The sequence below is a fragment of the Aythya marila genome (assembly GCF_965140915.1).
Source record: "Aythya marila genome assembly, chromosome: 1".
NCBI lineage: Eukaryota > Metazoa > Chordata > Aves > Anseriformes > Anatidae > Aythya > Aythya marila.
Window position 1 is genome coordinate 132,396,322 of NC_139042.1, and position 23,348 is coordinate 132,419,669.

The 23,348-nt window shown below is 36.6% G+C and overlaps 1 protein-coding gene across 4 annotated transcripts in view; it reads right to left on the reverse strand.

Moving 5' to 3' along the window:
* TTLL1 (TTL family tubulin polyglutamylase complex subunit L1) overlaps window positions 1-22,212 on the reverse strand; it is a 56,404-nt gene extending 34,192 nt beyond the window's left edge. Inside the window, exons 1-10 of one of the 4 annotated variants that reach the window (XR_014318216.1) lie at window positions 22,168-22,212; window positions 19,388-19,520; window positions 17,367-17,575; window positions 15,080-15,260; window positions 13,887-14,021; window positions 13,620-13,728; window positions 10,206-10,349; window positions 8,416-8,502; window positions 7,093-7,256; window positions 5,467-5,623 (exon numbers count right to left, since the gene is read on the reverse strand). Coding sequence is in view for 3 of the 4 variants with exons in the window: in XM_082768552.1 (XP_082624678.1) it covers window positions 5,494-5,623; window positions 7,093-7,256; window positions 8,416-8,502; window positions 10,206-10,349; window positions 13,620-13,728; window positions 13,887-14,021; window positions 15,080-15,260; window positions 17,367-17,575; window positions 19,388-19,500 (1,272 nt within the window). In the remaining variant the exon portion in view is untranslated. Of the gene's footprint in view, window positions 1-460; window positions 5,624-7,092; window positions 7,257-8,415; window positions 8,503-10,205; window positions 10,350-13,619; window positions 13,729-13,886; window positions 14,022-15,079; window positions 15,261-17,366; window positions 17,576-18,468; window positions 18,584-19,387; window positions 19,521-21,915; window positions 22,135-22,167 lie in introns of those variants that run through there. The other 3 variants (XM_082768552.1, XM_082768553.1, XM_082768554.1) reach the window with 3 other exon arrangements.
* Between the last annotated feature and the right edge of the window lie 1,136 nt (window positions 22,213-23,348).

The following is a 23,348-nucleotide window of genomic DNA, read 5'->3' on the forward strand; positions in this document are numbered from 1 at the left end:
ATGTTTTATTTATACATTAGTGTATATACATATATATAGATATAGCAAACATAGCCTCATGTAACAGCTCAAAATCAATAGAGTTGTTTTGGGAGTTCTCTTCACATGGGATTTGCACTGGTTCTGCCTTCCTAGGGAATGAAGGATGAACAGAAGCAAATAATTTATGCAACATTTTTGTACTAAGAACTGAATTCAGACTTCAGCACAACTTGAGAAATAACAATTTGTTTGAATAATATTCACCACAAGGCAATCTACGTGAACATTTTAATTTAATAGTTGTAGGTTCCTTGAGGCATCACTTTAGGGAACATTACTTCCAAGCAGCTGAATATTCTCTTCTGGGTACAAGACGTGAAAGTTATAGGAAGGTATAAAGTTTCCTATAGTTCTTACATTTTTAGATGAAAAATGGCCTAAACACTTTTGGAAGCAAGTAAGACAGTAACAACAAGCAGAATTTTAAAACATTTTTAATTGAAAAAAAAAATTTACCCCCTTTCCAAGTGTATAATTTGAAACAATTACAAAACAACATTATTTAAGTTCGCCTAGTCTACATTTTGCATCAATGCTATTGATCTTCCTATAAATTACCTCTCTATGTGAAAGCAGAATTTGTCTGCACATGCTGCTGCTTAGTTTGACTTCATTATATATGGTAATACAGTTTAATGTATGTAGATATACAGGTTTGAGGTCACATGCACCACTTACAAACATACATTTCTCCAAGCACTAAAAAAACTTCTTGGAGAAATATACCTCAGTAGTTGGTAAACTATTATTTTTTTCTATTTATAAAATTGAAATTATGATTATTCAAGCATTACATTTTTCTTGTACTGAATTAAAAGAGATTAGTGGTCTATTTATATATACCACCAGTCATGCAACCTGCCAGTATGACGACACTATTATGATGCCATAAATACCTTAAAGGTATGAATCACACTTCAAAATGGCATTGTTCATCTTGATTTTAGCATTTTGAGATGTATTTTTTTTTTGTAAATATTAAAATTCAGTTGTTCTCTGGGTGTTTTCAGTTTTACTCAAAATGTGACATCCTTGGAAAGATTATCTCAATCTTTTTTTCTTAGAAGAAAGGCTAACAGTTTATATAGGCCCATTGACGGGCATTTAATTTTGACTGTAAGGGACAAGACAAGAAATTTCTGGAAAAAAAAATCCTCCCACATTTTAGGCAAATATCCCACGGTTATTTTTATTTTTAACACAATCTATTTTTAAACATGCTTCTTGTGTCCTTTGCTGTCCTCAGAAATTTCATGTGTCCTTTTAAGTACGAACATTTTATCTTGGCTTCACTCAGTGCAAATTCTGTTGCCAGTTCTTGGCTCTTGCAGTAACATTTTATCACTCTCTTCAGAATACCTATCTCTAGATAAAAAATCCTAAGTGTTACATATTCAGTTGTAAACCTAAGTTTAAACCCTGAACTATATTTTGATTACAAATGCACTACCATTAGTGATTACATATGCTAATCATTAGTGATTACATATGCTAATTCAGAATGTTTAATTCCACTCACATCAGTTAATTTTATTATTTAACTGGCCAGCTTTCAAAGATTTTTTTTCCAGAATACACATTCATTTGAAATAGTCTTTATCTCCTTATTTTTTTTAAATTAATGTTATTAATCAGTGTTTTGTAGAGTCCTTACTTCTCTGCTACACAACGATTTTCTATCTCAGATGTGAATGGTATGCTTTTAAATAGGTACAAAATTTGAGAATAATTAAAGCATAGAGAACTGTCTGCCAATGGTAAGGATATCTTTATGTCATCAAAACAATTGGAAACGTTCTGGCTATGGACTGCTTCAACCTCTGGCAAGTTTCTTGAAGCTTGCCGGAGCTTTGATGGCAAATTAAAAATTAAAAACAAAAAAAAATTGAAGTCCAGCTCAAACAACTTCCTACTCCTCCATAAAAACAATTAGTCTTTCCAAGATACCTGTTTATATTCCTATTTCCCCTAAATAATCAAATGTTTTAGCAAGATTATGACTAGTCAGCTTTTCTTAGCTATACACATTTATTTTCTGCAAAGAATCCAGGAATAAAGGCTTTGTTTGTTGTTGTTGAGGAACCCTTCAGGTTAGAACACCTAGCTAAGGACAGGGGTGTTATGTTACATTGCAACACACACCCACCAGCTGTGATGGAGTTCTTCCTACTGAACTGCAGGATTGAGTGAGTTATTTTAATGAAGCAGACACAAAATGTGAGTTACCTTCTGGTTATAGTTCCACATACGTAAACTGAATAGTAACTACTTTGAAAACAGCCTTATTTTATAATGACAGAATAAAGCTCCTTCCTTTTCAACAGATAAATGGCTCTGCCTGACATGTTCTCCTGCTGAAGTGCAGCACTATCTCTCTTCTGTGAAATGTCTATTGTTTTGCTAAGTTCAGAGCAGGAAGTGAGTCAGGGGATGGGGACATTTTAGGCAGAAGTTCTGTTGTAAAGCCAACAGCAACAAAGTAGCTTTAGGGATAATACTGTTTCTTCTATTCTAATTAAGTTCCTAGATCCATATAAAGAAGCTATTCTGTGGGAATCTTATTAATACCTTTCATGTCAAAGAATTAATAGGGAGAAAGGTTAGCGCCCAGGAAGCAAGCCCCACTATTCAACTCTAGCAATAAGCTTCTTCTACACTAATGTCATTATAACAATTCCTGTAGCTGTTTAGAGCTTGTATATTTAATTCTTTGTATAATACTGTCGTTATGCCACTGATCACTTGAGCATATGAAGAGCAAGGCTGAGAAGCATATTTATTTTAGATCTTCCTGACAAGTTATTACATTAGCCAAAGTCAGAATTTTTGAGGACTTCTATTTCTAATTTATTTTGCTCCCATGAAATCCCAAACAGTTTCTTTATCTTAGTCAGATGCACTTAGAGGAAGATTGGCCTAGGGCCAAGGCTAGTTACTCAGATCCATGAGCTTGTCTACTAGCAGTCACTCAGATTTAAGCCCATTTAAGCTCTCTCAATCAGAGGTAAAACAGCCTTTAATCTTTTGGAGAATTAGGCTTCAGCAAAAAGAGCCACCTTACCTCTGAATGAGAGCATCCACACAAGGTTGAACACTGTGTCATACATGTTAACATCACACCTTTAATTACCCTCAACTCCTACAGTATAAACACATGACCCGAATGGTTTAAACATCTCACTAATCGCCTAAACTCCAACTGATAGTGGAGCGTGCCCCAGGCTATTATCAGTTTACACACCACTTTGTACCATTATTTGTGTCCTACTACAACAGCAGATTTAGCTAAGGAACACTGGCGTGAAAAGTTTAAAATCTTATCCCTGAACATGCAATAAGTTTTCCTTTCCAGCCTTTCCTCCTCCTTACCAGCTTTTCACCTGTACATGGCCTTGAAAGGTAAAAACAAACATCTCACAGAATGATGTTCACGTACCGCCCTCCTCCCCCAAAACTATTAGCTAAGACTGCTTTTGTTTCCTTCTCCCCCATCCCATTTCAGAGCCTGCAGACAAGTCGTTTCACGCACAAAGCGAACTTTTTCAGCTACCACAGGCCACAACCCTTTCCTTAGGGAAATTCAGGTAAAGAAGCATTGTATTTTTCAACGGGGGTTCCCAGTTTTGATTTTCACAAGAACATTTCACTTATCTATATGAGGCTTCAAGTTCTTCATAGAAAAGGAAGACTTCCTGCTTGCTTACAGTTAGTTGTTGCTTGTTACTGATAAGGAGAAAGGCAATCTGAATCACCTAGGATTTCATATCATTTCACTTTTGTTCCATAAAACTCCCTTTGTATAGCTATTTTTTGTATGCATTACAAGCGATAACATAGCTAAGCCTTCACACTTCAACCTCCGCAAAAAGCTTATTGGAAAAGGAAACAAGGAGAAAGCAGTCTGACCACTAGTCCATTGTTTTTAAAAAGAAAGTGGAGTGAGATCAGGAAGAGAGGGTCACCATAACTAACTGCAGCCTCTGATTTCTTGCTCTTTAAAGAGCACTGCATTATTGAATCCATGTTTGTGTCAGCAGGATAAATTACTAACAATACACTTACTGGAGAGGTTAAGTTTAACTTGCATGCACTTAAGTGGCCTGCCACATAGAAAGGCAAAAAGCACTTAGCCTGCTCTGGCAGGCAGAAATTGAGTATCACTGCATTAGCGGTATCCAGATTAGAGTGTATTATGGTTGCATGGATACTTGCAACTTTTGTCTTTCTCTCCATAATTCTCCAATATCAAAAAAAAAACATGAGGGGGGAGGAGATGATCAGAGCTGCATATCCATACATGTATAAATAACAGCCAAACAGCTGGTGGAAATGCAAGTGGAAAGCAAGAGCCACTGACTCAACTAGTTTATTTATATACTACAACGTTTGAGGGCTGAAATACCTATTTTTAACTTTTGCTCTATACATTTTGGTAGTTAGTTGTCACAAATTTTTATACAAGAGCTACTAGAAATAGCTTATCATGTTCAACAATATTTTTGTTACAGTACATACAAAATATACAGATATTCTACTTACGTGCATAAATACATTAAGAGACTGGTGCAAATAGAGATGTATAGCCAGTCTCAAGCACTAAGATTTCTTACAGTATGTAATTGTTCTGTCTGATTTTCCAAAAAGACACATTATCTTGCAATAAAAGTGAACAGCTAGTCAAATAATGCATGAATTTACCCTATTAAATATTTCCATTGTACATTAAACTTTTCCCTTTAAAGAGGTATCAGCGCAAAACATTTTAAGGGAAAACAAAAACAGAACAATCAAAAACCCTCAGCATATAAAAGTTTACTTTTTTTTTTTTTTTTTTTTTTTTAAACTTACTCCACGCACTACTATTTTCTCTCATTACTTTTTTTTCTTTACTAGTGAGAAGCCATCAACCATCATTCTGGCAATAATTATCCTCACCACTACCACCTTCCACAGAACGCATATCTCATTTATTATAGAGATGTAGAGATAGGCTACTATTGAAAATAAATTATATTCAGAGCAACGAGTATCTTCTTTCAGAACACATATTTTGAGTTGTCATCTTTATAAAGAAACCTTTTAATCATTGCTGAGAGTGTATTAGGTTCTCCAAAGTCTGAATATATATGCTTCTGAAAATTCAAAATTTCTTGCTTTCAGAGAACTACTATAAGCACATGCACAGATATACTTGCATGAAATTAGTTTTTTTATATATATGCATACATTATATATATGCACGTGCATGTGTATAATTATTATAATTGCCAAGTCAGTGCATGCATAGTACAGTTCCTGGTTTTAGAATATATTTCATTTCTTTTCAAAAGCTGTATTGTCCTCCTTTAATACCTCCCACATGCAACATAGCAAAATAGAGAAACCGGTTCATGAACTGCATTTTTGTTCATGATGTTGTCCTACCACCAGTGTGGTTGGGTTTCTTAATCGTTATTTCCAGGTGGTCAATACAGGCTTTCCCAAATCTCTTGCACGACCTCCTTTTGTTCCAGTGGATTGCCCAGAACGACTTCGGAAGTCACGATCAGGACCATCACTTTGCGCCATCTCTTCATCATATCTAAAAGTAAGACAATCTGTTCAGTACCTTGTCCTGCTATTCACTGCACAAACAACAGCAAGTCTTCCATACTGTTTTGCTTAATATTTAGCACTGGCATTTAATACAAGCTGTTCTATGCATGTCTACATGGAAAAGGAAATTATTCAAGGAAATTTACCACCACATGATTTTACAATACAGATCAACCAAAACATCTTCAGCTACTTTTTGTAAGCAAAAAATTGTTTGACAGCTTTAGTTAAACTCTTGAGTTTGTGAAATTTCACAAGTGTGAAACGTTCTTCTGTATTTCTCCTCAATATTGCTCTTTGTAGACCTGTGGTTGAGCAACAACATCTGACTGCTGGTTGTTTAATAAAGTCTCAAGTTATTGCTTCAAACAGAGGGTTGCTAACTGCAATTTCAGAAAACTCCAATGTTACATCAGTGAGCAAGTAGGGAAAGAATGAGCTGAACAAACTGTTTAAATTAAATGCATTTGATGACATGTATTTTGTAACACTTAATCACAGTGACAAGTAGTTCTTTAAATATCTAACCCCATTATAGTCTCAGATAGCCTCACTATACACTTACCTCTCAGTTGCTATGGAAATTTTAAGCAGGAATTGGCTATGGATGTGTAATTATCAAAAGATAATACTATAATATTTTGTAGAACAGTCGTAGAACAGTCATAATATATGTTTAGTTACACTGTTGTATAGGTATTTGTAGCTACCACATATAAAATATTAATTGAAATTTAAATCATAATTCAACTGACACTTACATATATAACTGATTTTACCAACATAAGTGTGTAAGACTGGTATGATCTATTAGATCAACTATGTATATACCACATTCCTGACATCCTGAACAGTTGTAATATAAATAGGCTTGAGAAACCATCTGAACATTCTTTCAATAAACATGAGAAATTGTCATCAACATGGTATTTAAGTGTTCCTCTGCATCCTAGATAAATCCTTCAGACACTCCAACATAAAGATGTCCATCTCCTTGATTTCTCTCTTTGTAATACAGATTGGGGAAATTTTTAAATACCTGGCAATGCATTGTTACTATTACATCCATGAATTACAAGAATTAAGTGGCATAATTTCTATGAACTGAGAGGTAATAGCTATTTGATACAAATTTTATCTATTTACTCAAGAAAATTAAACTCTACATACTAGAAGACAAACACTCTCTATGCTTATATCCCTCAAATTCAGCTGCTGGAAGCTCGCTACACCCAGCAGTTTATTACACAACTAAAGTTCCCTCTGGAGATAAAGGATGTACTCCTACCTCCAAAGCTGCTAATGCAGCCCTAAAAAATGAAGTGTTATCTTTGTGTCCATTTTTCCCATATGAATGAATAAGTTTACTTTATCTCTGTGGTCTACATTACACATTAAAAAAAGTGAAGCAACTGAAAAACATTTGCATTTATATAGAACATTGATAAAACTTACAAGACTTCATAATTGCCAAGAACCTCTTTTGGTGGAGATTTATTCCATTTACAGTCTGGAATTTCCCCATTTGGCACAGCAATGTTAAGTGTGTCATTAATAAGATTATACTTCAAGATGCGATCATTAGCTGTACTGGAAGTAAGAGAAGGGGAAGCATTAACCTACAAAAAAAAAAAAAAAAAAGGCAGCATCAATTTTTTGAGTAGTGCAGTTCTCTATATAGCACATGTGATGACTACACATACTATTTGGGAAATTAAGAATCAGCGTCTCTAAGCACGTCTTTCAGTTCCTCAGATGTTGAATGGAATCCCCCACTGGGCTCTTTTTTTAAAAAAACTTAAAAAACAAAACAACAACAAAAAAAAAACAACCACCAACACTATGTGTCTGCAGCATCAGAAGGCCTTGAAAATTTTTCTTGAGACTAAGTTGACCAGGGCTCAGACAAGACAGAATTTTGTTCAGTTTTCTAAGCTTCCATGGATACCAAAACCATAAATTTCAGTGCCCGGTTCACTCCAACATTTGCTACATATAGGAATCCGTAGGCTTATTCTAGTTAAACAGCTTTTATTTATGTTCTTAATCCAAGTTCTCCCCTGTTAAATTGTGAGCTGGAGAAACACATATGCTCCGTCTCTATTCAGAGCACTAAATTGGATTTATTTTTTTTTTAGCTAATGCTAAAAGTGGTGTTAATTTTAACACATCTCTTGTGTTCCACATTTATTACAAAGAAGTGGTATCAGAACAATAAACAGCTTTGCTCTTTCACTTTCAGTAGGATTTAGAAGGAAGAGACCTAGATAGAATTTTTGTTGAACACACAGATCGAAAGTTAATACACTAAAGAGAAATTTATGTGAAAAAGAAGCTTTCCAAACATCCATTATCCTATATATGCCTCCCCTTTCTTTACTCCTAACCTGCAACATTAATGACATGACAGCGCTCAAGACTTAGTAACCTCAATGTTATGCTGCATCAGGCCAATGTCAATTTTCCAGCTACTGATACATTAACTAATAGGGCTGCTAATATTCAGACTGCCTCTGAAGTCTAATTGTGTGGATGCTCCAGAGTTAGAAGACAAAATAGAAAGCCACAAACCACAAAAAAAACAAACTGAAAAAGAAGCACACACTAGGTTGGCCATCACATGGTCTATTTTTCTTTCTGACATTTTGTCTAATCCACTTACCTGAAGAACAGAAAGACAAAGCTTAAAAAGAGAAAAACAAGTAGATTTCTCTGTAGTCTTTTACTTTGTGAAATAAAATTAGTAAGAAATTATTTCCATATTTTGTGTAATTTTACCTCAATTAGCCATGGTTTAAGCTTGTCATCAATGATTATGTCATATCCATAGCATTCAAAGCAGTGTTTATCATTATTCATTACAGGCTAAAAAAAAGACAAAAATGTATTAAGAACAACAAATTTGTAAGTAACCTGATTACACACTTGATTTGCTATAAGTGACATGACTGGATTACAAATCTTCCACAACACAAGCTAAAATAACTCTACCATAAGCTTACTAGTAAGTTCAGGATTCTCCACACGCACAACTCCAAAGTACACATTTCAATATTAATGATTGCATTAATGCCAAGGACTAAGTTACATTAGTTTTCCATCATGCTTCCAGCTTTAAAATAAGTGTTCTCCCATTTTTCAAAAGTAGTAAGAATATCTAAAACCTGAATGCATCTGGAGAAATTGAGAAGTCTTCAAGTTTACATAACACAGCTTCACATAAATTCTTTAAACTTCAGAGATGGAAGACTTGTTCAAAGACATTTCTTTTAGTGCAGAAAGTTGAGGTCAAACAATTACCAGATATTTTAAAAAACTATTATTAGCTCAAGCCATCTATGATCTTGAAAGCTAAGAGAGACAAAGGATCATGTTGTACATAGATACACATCCTCCGCTCAATTTTCCAGCATCTGCAAAGGATTTTCAGTATGCACGCCTAGACTTTTATACAAGTCTCATCAGATCTTTTAATGAAACCTTTGTAACAGGTTAGAGACATGATTTCCTCCCCTATATTGAAGAAATTAAAAGCTTTCATTATTAGAGAATGAAAGAGGGGTAAGAGGAAAGAGCATCTCATTACATTTGTCATTCTCAGACACAAAGAAGTACTGAAGCTGACCAAAACATTTCATCCCTTATATTCTAAACACTTTTCTTCTCCTAAAGTTCTGCAAACATTTAGATTAAATGTCTCTTCTTCTCACATCTGTTTTCAAATTGATTGTGAGGTGAGCCACACTTCCCAACGATTCTAGCTTCATGACCTTGTCCCTCTTTCTTTTGCTGATTCTGATCCTTCAGTGAGGTCATTCATCAGCTTATAACACTGGCAGAATGCTAACCCACCAATAAAATAGTAATTTTTCAGTTGGACAAGTGAGATGATTCAACTCACAATGTTGCCAGAACCAGCCCAAAAAAGATGATGAGACCATGCACCTGAGAACAGGACAGCCTTTCTTGGCAGCAATAAGGTCTTCGGTTACCTACCCCAGTTGACCCACAGAGCAGTACCTGCTCTCTAATGTAATCATGGAATATTACCCAAACACTAGAAGGTCACTCAAGCAGAGGACTGTTATACTTAAAACAAAAAAAGGAAGAGTATAACAGTTCATGATAACTATGTGACTAGTATATAGAAGAGCTGAAAGTAAGTTACGTTAAGTCTGCTAAACTAATATCCTTACATTTTGATTGATAAATTGTCTTCCACAGCTATTTTTTCTTTGACACATTTGTTATTGCTGAAATGACATCGTGAGCCTTGGCAGAGCTTAATACTATTCACAAGGGCAGTATCAAGTCATATTAGATAGTTCAGAGAGACCTGAAGGAGAGAGATTCATTCAGCTCTTCAATACACACATACAGCTCACCCACCCACCCAAGATTCAAGTTCACCCAGCTCAAACAAATCAACAAATCACAGAATTGCAGGAATCAGCATCAACACTGTCACTCAAATAGCAGGAAACAGATTTCAGGGATTTTTTGGTGGCAAGCTCACTTGCATGGTTATGAAAAGTCTACACTAGCAGCATTCCCAGAACAGTACTCACCGCAACGGCTTTCAGGGACTGCACAATTATCCAGTGAATTTCATCAAATAATTTGTTCGTCACTTCCTTTCCACGGGTGCTTTCTAGATACAGGCGTAAGTTACTCACTGTCCACTTGCCTCCATGGATATGATTGTAATCATCCTGAAGAGTTGGACAGTTAATTTTGTCTAAGATTTTGAAGTTGTTCGGCAGTTTTTTTTCATCCACACAAAAAGCCCACTTATACTTGCATACAAATGTTGTTTTAAAAACAAACTCAAACTGCTTTTACTCTATTTTACAGCTTTATGCAGACTTCATCTTTAAACTGCCCTCTACATAAAGAACCATTTTTATTATGACCATATGTTTATATCACACTTCACAAATCAAGTAATAAAGCTGGACTTAAAAGAAAAGAAGTACTCAAACAGATGAATAACAAAATCTAAGTTTCGACTGGGAAATCTGAGTTTTGAAGTGTGACAAAAGAGGACTGAACCTTTTTCCTCCTCTGGAGAAATAGTTAATAACTAAATTTCACTAAAGTTAGCAGCTCTAAAATGTAGCACTTACCCAGGTTTACTCATTTAAAATATGACTTGTCTATTTCCCCAAAAGACAAGCATGGTATATTCTTAATGGTGCTGACAACAGCTGCATTAATGAAGACAGTGAAATAACACCTGAATCACTCAAACAATTTTTCAGGTAATTCAGTACTTTGCTATAGAAAACACATTAAGTGCTGCTGAAACAGAACAAGGGAAAAAAGGAGGTTGCTATATGTCTGTCTTTTCAGAGGCTATCAACATCCTACAAAATATTTTTACTAAACAGAAGGACCAAAGCAAACTGATGGTGTTCTTACTGATGGAAAGACATATTCAGTCCTCAAATAGTTCTCAGGACAAGGACTTTATCCCTTTTTAAAGATTTTCCTCTGAGTGTTTATAAGAATTATTATATACCTGCTAAATTATAAAACACTGAATGCCTGGAGTAGAAAAAAGTTCTCATAGGAATGAAACCTTCCATCTTGTAAAACAAGGTCAGAGAAACCTCTCTCTATTCTTAGTGTTTCATCTGTTTTTTCTGTTTGTTTGTATTTTCTTCCCTTCTCTCCTCTACAGCTTCCCCCACAGTAAATTTGAAAGACTATACAAATAAAGATCTGGAACATGGTTCTCAGGACTTGCATGGAAAAAATGAAATGTCTTACAACCAGAATCCAGAAAGGGGACAAAAATCAAAGTTTCAACCCACTTTGAATTTCAGAATAAGTACTAAAATCAAAATAGAACCATTGAATGGTTTGGATCAGAAAATAGATTGCAACTGTACAGAGCTTTGCACAGTCACAACTATTTAATGAAAAATATCATAACAAAGCAGAATATCACAGGCTACATAGATGATTGCTAACAGAAAATTAAATAGAAGAATTACTGTTGGTTTTTTTTTGCATTACACATGCAGTGAATAATGATTTAGAATTATATTTTCTAGCACAATATTACAATGTGTATACTTAATTATCCTCCTTCCCTTTACATTACTTTTTCTCTCTCCCTGATATTGAATTATAAGCTTTTAAATTTAGTGATGTTTTCCCATGAGCTTGTAGGATACAAATAAAGTAGAACTCCAGGGTTCATGTAGGGTTTAAAGTAGAGATGAAAAACTAGAAACTAAGAGCTTTTCCAGACCTCATCATAATGTTGATAAATCACTTGACAGTTCAAATTAGGTGGTTCTTCTAAAATTCTAGGGCTTATTTGGCTCTGAAGTTGCAGACATGTTTAAAACAGAAGGAAAGATGGGACAGACAATGGCTAAACTTTTCTCACTTCTTTCTGGAAGACTCAACAAGTATTAATGGTTCAACATTTCTAAAAAAAATAAATATTTCAAATGATCCAGTAATGACTCTACATTTTTATGCTGATACTTCTATACCCATTTCTGCTGTCTTTCTTCTTTCAAGATGACCTCACTACTTATTTTCACTTCTACTTCTATTTGGGAGAAATACTGAAGTTCTTTGGAGAAATACTTTAGTTGGTGTAGAAGATGAAAGGGTGCACGATAATGGGATAGGCAGCATATCCCATGCCTCATCTCTTCTCTGTTACTGGCAACAGCACTATGACTTACGCTCTTATATTTTATGGGAACTGCTTTTACCGCAACTCAGTGTGCCCTGTCAGATCATAAGATCTCTGAAGCCCTTCACAAATCAGCATCTGAGCAAGAAAATATTTGCAGTACTAAAAGTGTTGCATTTTGACACTTACTCTAGCTAATAATTACCACCATAGGTGATATTTACAATTAAAAACAGATAAAAACAAATCTGTTATGCTGCTATAACAGTTATAGTTATATGTAGGTTACAGCTGTAACTGTTAACAGTTCTGCTATAACTTACAAAGCAGTAAGAGTCAAGGCACATTTTTCTTGTGCATGAGTGTGCATATACATATATGTACGTATTTTCAATGCTCTTAAAAAATAAACCCCACAAAATTGGGAAGTAAAACAATGGAGTTTTAATCCCTGCTACAGAGGCATGTTTTATAAATCAGACATCTGCTAAAAATGCAGAAGGGACAGCCATTATCAAGTGAATTCCCTGAAGGAACAAGGTTTAGGCAATGATACTGCATGTCCACCTGTTTGTGTCACCCCTAACCCACTAGCCTTTCCTTTCACTGGTGAATTTCAGCCTATTTTGACAGAGGGAAATGCTGTCAAAGCTATCAGGCTTCCACACATTTTATGAGCATCAATGGCAAATTACAGGACGGAACTGTTCTTCAGGCAGAACTCCATCATTGTGCATTGAAGAGGAAGCCACCAGCTGTCCAGGCAGCAAACATTTATCACTAAACACACAACTGCATGTTCCCTTTTTCACCAAAGAAGGCGGGGGGGACACAGACAATACATGAGGTGACAACACGTAGGAAGAAGGTGGAAGGCACTGTGGTAAATAAGCACTGAAAACAGGAAAGCTGAATTAACTGGATGGGTGAGAAAGAGGGAAGAGGAGATCAGGAAGGAGATATTCAAGTGCCTTTATAAAATACAAACCCACAGGAACCAGGCTTCATTAATTCCACTGCTCATAGCCTGAATTGCTAAGTGAGCATATTAGCATTTAAATGTCAGGAGACTTGGAAAGAAATTGCTTTCAACTACTGCAAGTCAACACTGAAGATATCACAGTCTATTACAGAGCTTGCAACTCATTATCGTGCATGTATTTTATCTACAGTCTTTTAAATTTTATTTATTTAAAGATCAAGTAAGTAATTTTATTGCAAGCTAATGAGAAAATCACTAAAAGCCTTTTTATTCCAAACTTTTGGGACAATTCAAGAAACCAGTCTTCCAATGAAAAAGCACCTACAAACTCAGTACACTTACCCCATGTTTCTGAATGGCAACATTTGTAAGATGTACAAACATGTTATCCAATTCACTTGTACTTGGTGTATATTTTACTGTGCAAAACCGGCAAAATCCAAGTTTATACCTTAAATGCAAAAAGTCATTAAAGTGTGTTAAACCCCAGTAGGAAGTAAGGAAAAGATCATCCCAGGACAACATGTACATGTTAAACTTCTTTGTACAACAACAGCAACATTATTTTGACTACATTAAACATCAAAACACAAACATATACAGTCTTACATGTAACATCTCAGAGGGCGATACGTAGATACTAAAACATACAGACGAAGGTCAAATTTCTTTCCTCCGATTAGTAATGGATTGTTGATATATAGAGAAATCACATAAGCTTCTTTGGAAGACTGAGATACAAACCTGTAAGACATCAGTAAGGTTTCAGAATGTGACAACTGTAATGTTATAACATGATAGATCTTTTTCTTCTTTAGAAGCAGCCTGTAATTTTGAACTGACTGAAATCTTCTATCTTATTGGCAATGCAGTGTTTTAAGTTATACTATTTAATAAAACATGCTTGGCATCCATCATTACGTACCAAAGGAAAAAAAAAAAGTTAATACAGAACACATGACTAAGATTTTCATTTAAATTCAGTTTTGAAGTTAACAGAGTAGTGAACTGAGCCACTCAGAATGCAGTTCTACAAACCTGCCTTTTCCTTTGAGAGCATTTACAGCTAGTCAGAGTTCAGAAAAGCAAAGAGTGCATATTACATTACCTTTGTTAGTCAAAGCCTTGTATTCCTAGAATGTTTGTATTTATGCAGGGCTTGCAATTGCAAAGCTATCTTTCAAACTGTGACATTCTTCAGATTTCGAGGTAAATAGAAAATAATACTCAAAGAAGGTTTAGCCAGTCAATTTATAACAAAAAAAAAAATAGAATTAGTTGTGCGATCAAAACTTTTATTAGTCAGAGGAAAACACAGATTGCTAAACTGTTAGATCCATTTGGAAGTAAGGTCACCAATGTAAGGCGTATTACTTTGTGCTCCAAATAGATCACGTCTTTATTTCCTAAAAGCATATTTCTCCTTTGTACTACTTTATGAAGTGAATTGATACATATTAAATGCAAACTGCTCAGGGAAAGACTTTTTTCCTCACTTCCTGTTATTTAACACTACAGAGCAGAACAATTTGTTTTTGCATGTTATTCATCCAACACTAACAGCATTTTTTTTTATAGAGAATAGTTATTCAAACAGTTTTTATATCTCCTCATACCAAAATAAATCTTACTAAGACTTGTTTGAAGGAGGAAGCCAGATAACTGAGACAAAATGCAAAACTATATAATGACAAAGCAATAGTAATGAAATACTTTTCCCTGTGCATTGGACAACTAGCATGTTCATGTGGTTCACCTGATTATATAAAGTACAACATAGGGTTTAGTTTTTAAGCACTTACGAAGATGTTTTGCTATCTCGAGACCATTTTTTAATTTGAGAGAGTTTATTGATTAGAAATATTCCTTTTCCTTGAGCTTTACCACAAGGTTTCATAATCCAAGTGCTTGAGGGATTTTTTCTGAATTCTTCAACAAAGAGATTATAATCGGCAGGAAGCATAAAAGTAACAGGAACAAAATCTGAGTCAAGAGAAAAAAAAAAAAAGGTTCACAATTAAGGACGCTGTATCTAAGAAGACCATTCATGAATATAGGGTAAAAAATAATTTCTTAGTTCTCAATTTTTCCAGTCCGGCATGATCCACCTTCAATAAAACTCATGTTGCTTTTTAATCTCATTTAATTCATAGTTTTTACTTAAAGAATTGCTAAACACTGCATGCTGCTAATTTCAGATTAGCAGACTTCAATTCATATGGATTATTTTTCTTCTGTTTAAATGATGTGCAATTAGAGTATTAGACACCATTCCAACTTAACTTTTATTAGCAAAATTTCTCGATTTCATATTCTAGCTTTTATCATTCTTCAAATCTGTATATGCAAAAATCCAAATATTTCCTCTTTGGATGTGGTATTTTTTGTTTCTGTGCAACTTCAATTGGTAATTCTTTGCTCCCATACCCAGTACTACCATGCTCACTGAAATCTAAAGAAAAATATTTCTTGCTTTTCGCTATCAGATTATTCTGTTTCATCCATACAGCAATGCTTCTTTCTTACACAGATGAACAGTGCTTTTTTTTTTTTCCACTTGCCCCAGATGTAAATCAATTCAATGTCTCCATCTCTATTTCACTCCAATGCTTTCTGACCTCTGAAATAACTTTGCTCTCCTTACTCCCAATTTACTCCTACTTTTTTTGTTTGTTTTGAGGGGGTAGTGGCTTTTTTCCTTTGGTTGGTTGTGGTTTTGTTTGTTTGTTTGTTTTGAGGGGGGTGGAGGGAGGGATGGTGGTGGGTTTTTTGTTTGTTTTTGCTTGTTCTTATTTGTTTTTAAATTTCATTTTCTAGTAGTCATTACCAGTTCTCCAACTTCCCCTAAATTTCTCCTCTGAAGAGTTTATCCATTCAATTCTGTCTGGAACCTTTCTACAAAAGATTATTGTAGTTTTTGCTCCAGTATAGGATTTCCAGATAATGTTTTTTCACTTTTGATTTAAAGAAACTCCAGCCCGTTCTGATATGAAGTTTTAGGGCCCTTCAGTTCCACCACTGATCTCATAGCAAAATACCTTAATGCCACAATACTTCCCTCTTTAAAACAGTTATACATACATATGCAAATATATGTATAGATGTATACATGTATACATATACAAATATATATACTTCTGTATATCCTTACGTTTAGGAATAATAATTTCATGATTATTCCTTATGCTTATAAATAATCATTTCATGATCATTTCCCTTCAGCCCATGTTGCTTCAGCTAATGCTGCACTAGTAAGTTCAGTCTTCATTAAGAACCCTACTACTTACCAAAGCAAGCCTAAATACAACTTCCACACATAGTAACTGCATTTGTTCTCTTCCCTGAACAGTGCTATGTACTAGTAAGAACACAGTGGAGGAAACACCCAGTGTGACAGAAACAAAAATGTTCAATCTTTTAGTCCAGCCTTGTGTCTAATTTCAGCAAAGTTCTTAAATAAGTTGCATGACCTCTATTTCTCTTAATTTGTGAAATACTAGCCCTTATCCTTCAAAACAAGATTTGTGAAAAGCTTTGAAAATACAGAATTTCATATTAAATGTTTGCAACTACTGTTCTTAATCAGTTTTGCTACTCTTGTGTTTCCTTACGCTCTTCTAATGGCAGGTTTGTGGGGAGGGAAAAAGAGGAAAAGACAGAGAAGGAACGCTGTTACGTTTGCAGAACAGAGTAACTTCAGGATAGAGTACACTTTATTCTATTTAACTGCCTGTTAGTGACAGAGCATCTGCTGATAGTCATTTTAGCATTGGAACACTTCAGAAACTCAGAAAATCAAGCTGGGCTGCAACTAGATTTATGTGATGATTCAAACACATCAATTTTAGGTGTCCAAAACACATCAATTTTAGGTCTCCAAAAGCAATCTGGAAAAAACAGGCAGCTTTGGTTGCACATACTTCTTGCAAGCAGCAGTTTTTCTTACTGAATTCATTGCACAAAACTAGCAATGTGTAAATTAGAATAATTTGTACATTAATGTGCTGTTCTGTTACTGTTTCAAGTTACAATGCCAACAGGTCATTGACCACACAGAAAACAAGATTAAAGCTGGTAAGAACCACATACCCAAATAAATATATTTTCCATTTTCATCCTTTTCTGCAAGAGGACTTCCTTCTTTCTCAAGTTCTCTCCTATATCGCTTGATATTTTTTACCATCAAATCCTTTCTGGTCAGCTCATAGTGGTTGGGGAAATGATTGACAATTTGGTCATCAGAAAGGCGGTAACCTGTTTCCACACTGAAAACATTTCTGATTGTTTGTACACTCATCCTGAAGGCAAAAACAAAAATTAAATTACTTTTCTCAAGAAACACAACCCAAGAGGACAAAGTTGTAATAGTGTTACCTTTACTTCATCTTTTCCCTCTCACTGTTTTCTCCCTCTTTCACACTTCTCTTACATTGCTCTATATAGCGCTGCAGTGACGATACAACATGCTCTGAACCCCTGTTAGCAAGACCAGATGAAATCCTGCCAGAGGTTGTCTCAGTCCCTCTGAGACTCAAATTTGGGCAGATTGTGAGGCAAGTAAGATGACAGCGTGGCCCTAATGGACTCTGGCTTGTTGATGACAGACAGGTCAAATCCCAGCAGAGCCTACAAATGACTGATATGCACCTAAATACTACAGAGGCATCTTTCTAAACCTATTGGTTTGCTCTCCGGAAGCTCAGGTTTCCTCTTAAAAAAATACAACCTCATACTGACTACCTTGCTATCTGAATTCCAAAGTACTTCAAGTACATGAACATCTTGCTAAAAACATACATAAATGCCACAGCAGAGAGCTGTGGTGACCAAGTCATCAAATCAGTTATCTACTTCATTTTTCACTAAAGATATGAGCAGAGCCACAAATACAAAGATTTTTTTTTTTTTTTTTTTTTTTGGTACTAAAGATGTCACACTGGAAATTTAAGATTATTTCCTGAATGCTATCAATCTGCTATGTTATCATTTCAGGAACAAAACAAAACAAGTAACACAACAGTTTGCATGAGTGTCCTGTTCCCCTACTCCTCCCTCCAGCTGCATTCCAAAAGCACAAGCAGATTACTACATTCCTACTCATTTAAATAAGTGGTTAACAAAAGGTACATTCAGCAGTATAAAGTGCCGTTCTGTCATATTGGAAAGGGACAGTAAAAATGGCTTGGCTTACCTGAAGAGGTACTGTTTCTGCCATTTAATAAATTACTGCATCCTAGCACAGCACTGCAGTCTTGTATTAAATCAAGGTAATGGAGTTTGTCTAATTTAATATTCACCTTTCAGCACTGAAATGTTGAAAAATTAGTTTGCATAAACTTTTTACTATGAGGAGAAGTCAAGTGCAGTTCTCAAGGCTTTTATTACAAGAGCTTGCACTCTGGTAACAGAGCAAACTTCTGCTACACTGATAAAAGAATACTGTATCATATATTGGAACCATGTACTTTTTGATCATTTTGCTTACATCAGGTTGTCAGAAAATTTAGGTAAAGATACACTCAGAAATTCCAATTGGGCCACAAAAGCCCTCCTACAGTACAGGAAAACTTACTATAGCTACATACAGCTTACTGTATGTATACTACAGCTTACTATATACAAGAAATTTGAATAAAATCAGATATCACATTTCAAAACGAAACAAACAAACAAGCAAACAAAAACATTGGCTACAGCCTTTGCCCTGGTGTTTTTACAAATGGTATCCTCAGAAGCGATTGTCATCTTGCTAGGTTAGTGACTTTCCAATGCCTGACAAAACCTTTGGGAAACTGGAAAGACATACAAGGTCATTAGCATGGGAAAGGATCCAGGCAGATAGGACCTCCTGTCTCAAGGAGACCTAATGACTTTAGCAGGCCTACACAGCTAGAGGAGAAATCTACTAATACAAATCTCAACAACAGATCAGCAATAGCATAAGAAATTACAGGAGTAACGAAACAATGCTATACACTTAGAAACACTTCAGTAAGTTAACGTGTGCAACTCTGATTTTTAAATATGCATTTTGTTATATTACTAATGGTATTAACAGAAGATATTAAAATACTTCACAAATTTAGAAATTGCTATTTTAATGTACTTACCAATAAAAATTCCAGTCTTCATTTTCTGCCACCTGAATCCAGCCTCTTTTTTCAAAGTTGTTTATTAACACAGATTTTTCTATATCAGTTACCCACTTTACTTTTCCTGCCATTATCCTACAGCAGGATCAACCTGTTAGCAAAGAACAGTGTAAAGATGTGAAATGGATAACATAAGGAGAGAAAAAAAAAAACAGGACAGTCAAAGGGGAAGAGAAGTGGCACCTAGAGAGCACTTTAACTTCAGAAAGACAGGAGAAGTAAATCAATGTTAAAAAACAAGGAAAAGAACATCCTAGGTTCAGACTGAGAGCCCACATTTGTCAACTGAACAACTACACACCAAAACAACTCTAGTTACAAGGATTTTCCATGCTCCCCAACCAATTCACTTTTAATGAATGGGTGCATAGCTCAAGTCTCTCCTTAAACACAGTAACAACAGAAATCACTATCATACATTTACTGGGTGCTGTTTATGGAGAAAAAAAAAAAAAAAAAAAGCATAGAGCACAGACTGTTTATTACTTCTAACCAAGACTACATTTTTAACTTTGTTTTGAAGCGGGAGAGTTGACACGGATCGCTTCAATCACCAGCTGCAAACTAAATAGAAGTCTCAAAAAAAAAAAAAAAGTCCCTTACACTCTTAAGGAAAAGTATGCTGTACTGTAAGGAGAAGAACCAAAGTAACATTAACAACTTTTTATCGTCTTCTCTGTATTCCATGTAACTGTGATTTTTGCCTTCTGCTCTAGCTGCTGGGGGGCAATAAGCTGGTATCAATAAACCCTTGAAAGCAGACTTCCTAGACCTAAGGTTATTAAAACAGTCCTCACAAGCTGTATTTCAACTTATGACACCTAGGTGTCACTTTCTATACCAGATCTCTCTCACTTGTCCACATCGGCATTTCCCCTCCCTTAGGATCTCAAGATCATTGTGGTTGGAAGGGACCTCAAGAGGTCCCTAGTGCAGCCTCCTGCTCCAAGTGGGGTAGGCATAAGGTCTGACCAGGCTGCTCTCAGCTTTATCCAAGCACATTTGGAAAACCTCCAAAGACAAAAGCAGCACAGCTGCTCTGAGCATGCTGTCTCACCACTCAACTACCCTCATAGGGGAAAGATTTTTCCAGATTCAGCCCGAACCTCCCTTGTTTTAGCTTGTGCTTGTTGTTTCCCATCTTCCCACCCTTCAGCACCCCAAGCAGCTTGGCTATGCTTTCTGGAAAACCTCCTTACAGGTACAGGAAAGTTGCAATTACATGACCACAAGTGTCACCTCTTTTCCAGGCCAAAGGAACGCAGTTCCCCCAGCTCCTCATCAAAGGACAAGCACTTCAGCCCCTGTGGCAATCCTCCACTGAACTTGCTCATTTATCAGCATCTGCCTTATTCTGGGGGCTCAAGTTATTTTTGCCCATCCTCATATATATTGTGCTACAGCCTTACCCTTTCTATTTGAAAGAAAAAAAAAAAAAAAAAGCCAATCTAGAGATGGAAATAAATGCATAACAAATGCACTGAAGGTGTGAGGACAAGCCAATCACCTACAATTGCTACTTCTCCAAAGGACAAGCTGAAGCTTTTCTGACAGCACTATCATGAGAAAATGATAATACTAATGTCAGGGGAAGACAGCTCTCATAAGCAATTTCAATTGTTGTGTACATTCCACAAATGAGTTTTAAAATTGCAGCCTAGTGAATTTTCATAGTTATCTTACCCAGAAATCCACTACAGAAGAGTACTGATTCAGCAGAAAATCTGAGCCCAAGGCACATTCATTGACACATGCCTCTCCCAAGAACAAAAGCTGCCATGCAAGAAGAGGGAGAGAGCAGAGGTATGCATGCACATAACACCATCTACTGCTCCCTCCACTTATAATTTTCCACCAAAAAAATAAAACTCAAAAATGCAGTAATTACACGAGTAGAGATGAGTAATCAAGGTAATCAAAACAATTTTTGCAACTAAGGCAACCCAAGAGATCTCCCACAACTGGATGTGGCATTCCCCTTCAGTCTCCCTCCTCCTGAGAGCCACAGCCCATGATGCAGCGCTCCCACTTTTTCCTTTCTAGTCTATTTAAATTGACAAATTCCACAAGGCAGATGTTTACTACTAGGCTTTGGTTTTGAAGCATTTTAGGCCCACTTATTTTTCATTCACATTGGTGGTAAAACAAGTTGAAATCAAGCCTAAATAAACAGATGGAAAAGAGCACATGCAGGCTTGGGGGCTTCTTTGTGTGCTTATACAACATATAGTTCTACAGGGCGATGACCTGTCGCTGGGCCTTCTAGACACTACCAAAACAAAAATAAATGAAGCAAAAGGATTAATTTACTTGAGCTGAAGTACATCTGGATCACAGTCAGTAACTCACTAGCGCCACATACCATCTTGCTGTGGTTTTAAAAGCTCAGGAATTAGTCAGCATGGGATAGAATCCTCCTTTCAAAAGGAAATGCGTTAAATGCTACAAAAGCTTTAATTAAGCACGCTGTAAAAACGTGAACGAACCTTAAAACATGAATGCCGTCTCTAAGCCACCCCACTACCTCTACCCTCCAGGAGCGGACGCGAAGGGAGACCCAGGGCTAGGCACCCGCCTCACGGGAAGGTCACGGGAAGGGCCACGACAGCACGATATATCGCGATAGCGCCTGTGGGAAGGAAGCCGGGCGCCTCCCCCAGTGGCGGCAGCCCCCAGGCCGTGCGGGATAAGGCAGGCTGGGCCAAGCGATGGGGCGCACAACGCTGCCCCGCTCTCACCTGCAGCAGAACAGCCCCTCAGTCCGCACCTGCCGCGCCCGCCGCCATTGCCCTGCCCCGCCCCACCCCTTCCGGGGCCGTTCCCTAGGAAACGGGACGCGCGGCGGCTAGACTTCCGTGAGGCCGTGACGGCACGGGGTGGGGGGTGCAGTTGCTAGGGCGACGCGCCGACACCCCGCCTCCGCGAGCGCCCGGCGCCGCGCAGCCTAAAAAGATAGCAGCCATTTTGTAGGCCCGGCGTTGCGTGGCCTTGACGGGCCGCGAAGGGGTGGGAGCTTGCCCCTGCCTCGCCCCGCAGCGGGGTCCCGAAGCCCGCTCAGCCCTCGCCCTATTCATCTGTGGTTTTGGGAGCCACCATAAAGTCTTTGTGGTTGTACCTGCCCCGTCTTCTGTTCAGGAAAAACGTCCCTGATAGACAAGTAGATTAACAAGTAGATGGCGATTGCAGAGAGTCGTTGCCTGACAAAATGTGCCTAGGAATTCCCGGAATGCCTAAAAAGCTTTCACCAGTGTCAAAGCTCAAGTCTTTGTGATTTAACATATCAGATGGTGATGACCATACAGCTATGGGATTTATTTTTTTTTTTCTGTTGCTGCTGTTCTGAAGGAGTGTGTGAATGTTTCCCTGAAATGACCAAAAACTGTACTTCACAGTTAAAACTGTATGAGAGAAATAATACCTAAAAATTTACAGCATTAGTGCCTGTGTGGAGAAGCCTGATTTATGCATACACAACTTTCAAGATGAGAGATGATGTTAAGACACTTTACTTACTGAGGTTGATATGATCAAAGCAGAACAATAGGCTGTTTCATAATGGACTCTAAAGATTGAAGGGTCTCTGAGGGAAAAATAAAGGTGAAATAAATTATTCATTCTACAAGACATTATTTATTAAAAAATAGAGCCATCAGGCAGTAGCTGAAGTAAGCAGTTTGCAATGTGTTGACATAAAACAACTGATACAAATCTATATTCCCTGAGAGCCCTAGTTCCCCATACAATCTGAGAATAATAAATATGCTTTATGATTTACCATATCATCCTATGGTGATAGATCCAGTTGCAAGGTTGCAACTACAAAAATCAGTTAAGCCTAATAATTAACATAACAGGAACAAACTGTTAGGTATTCCCTAGTTTAACTACAAAAACAGCTACAATACACCGCATATCTTCT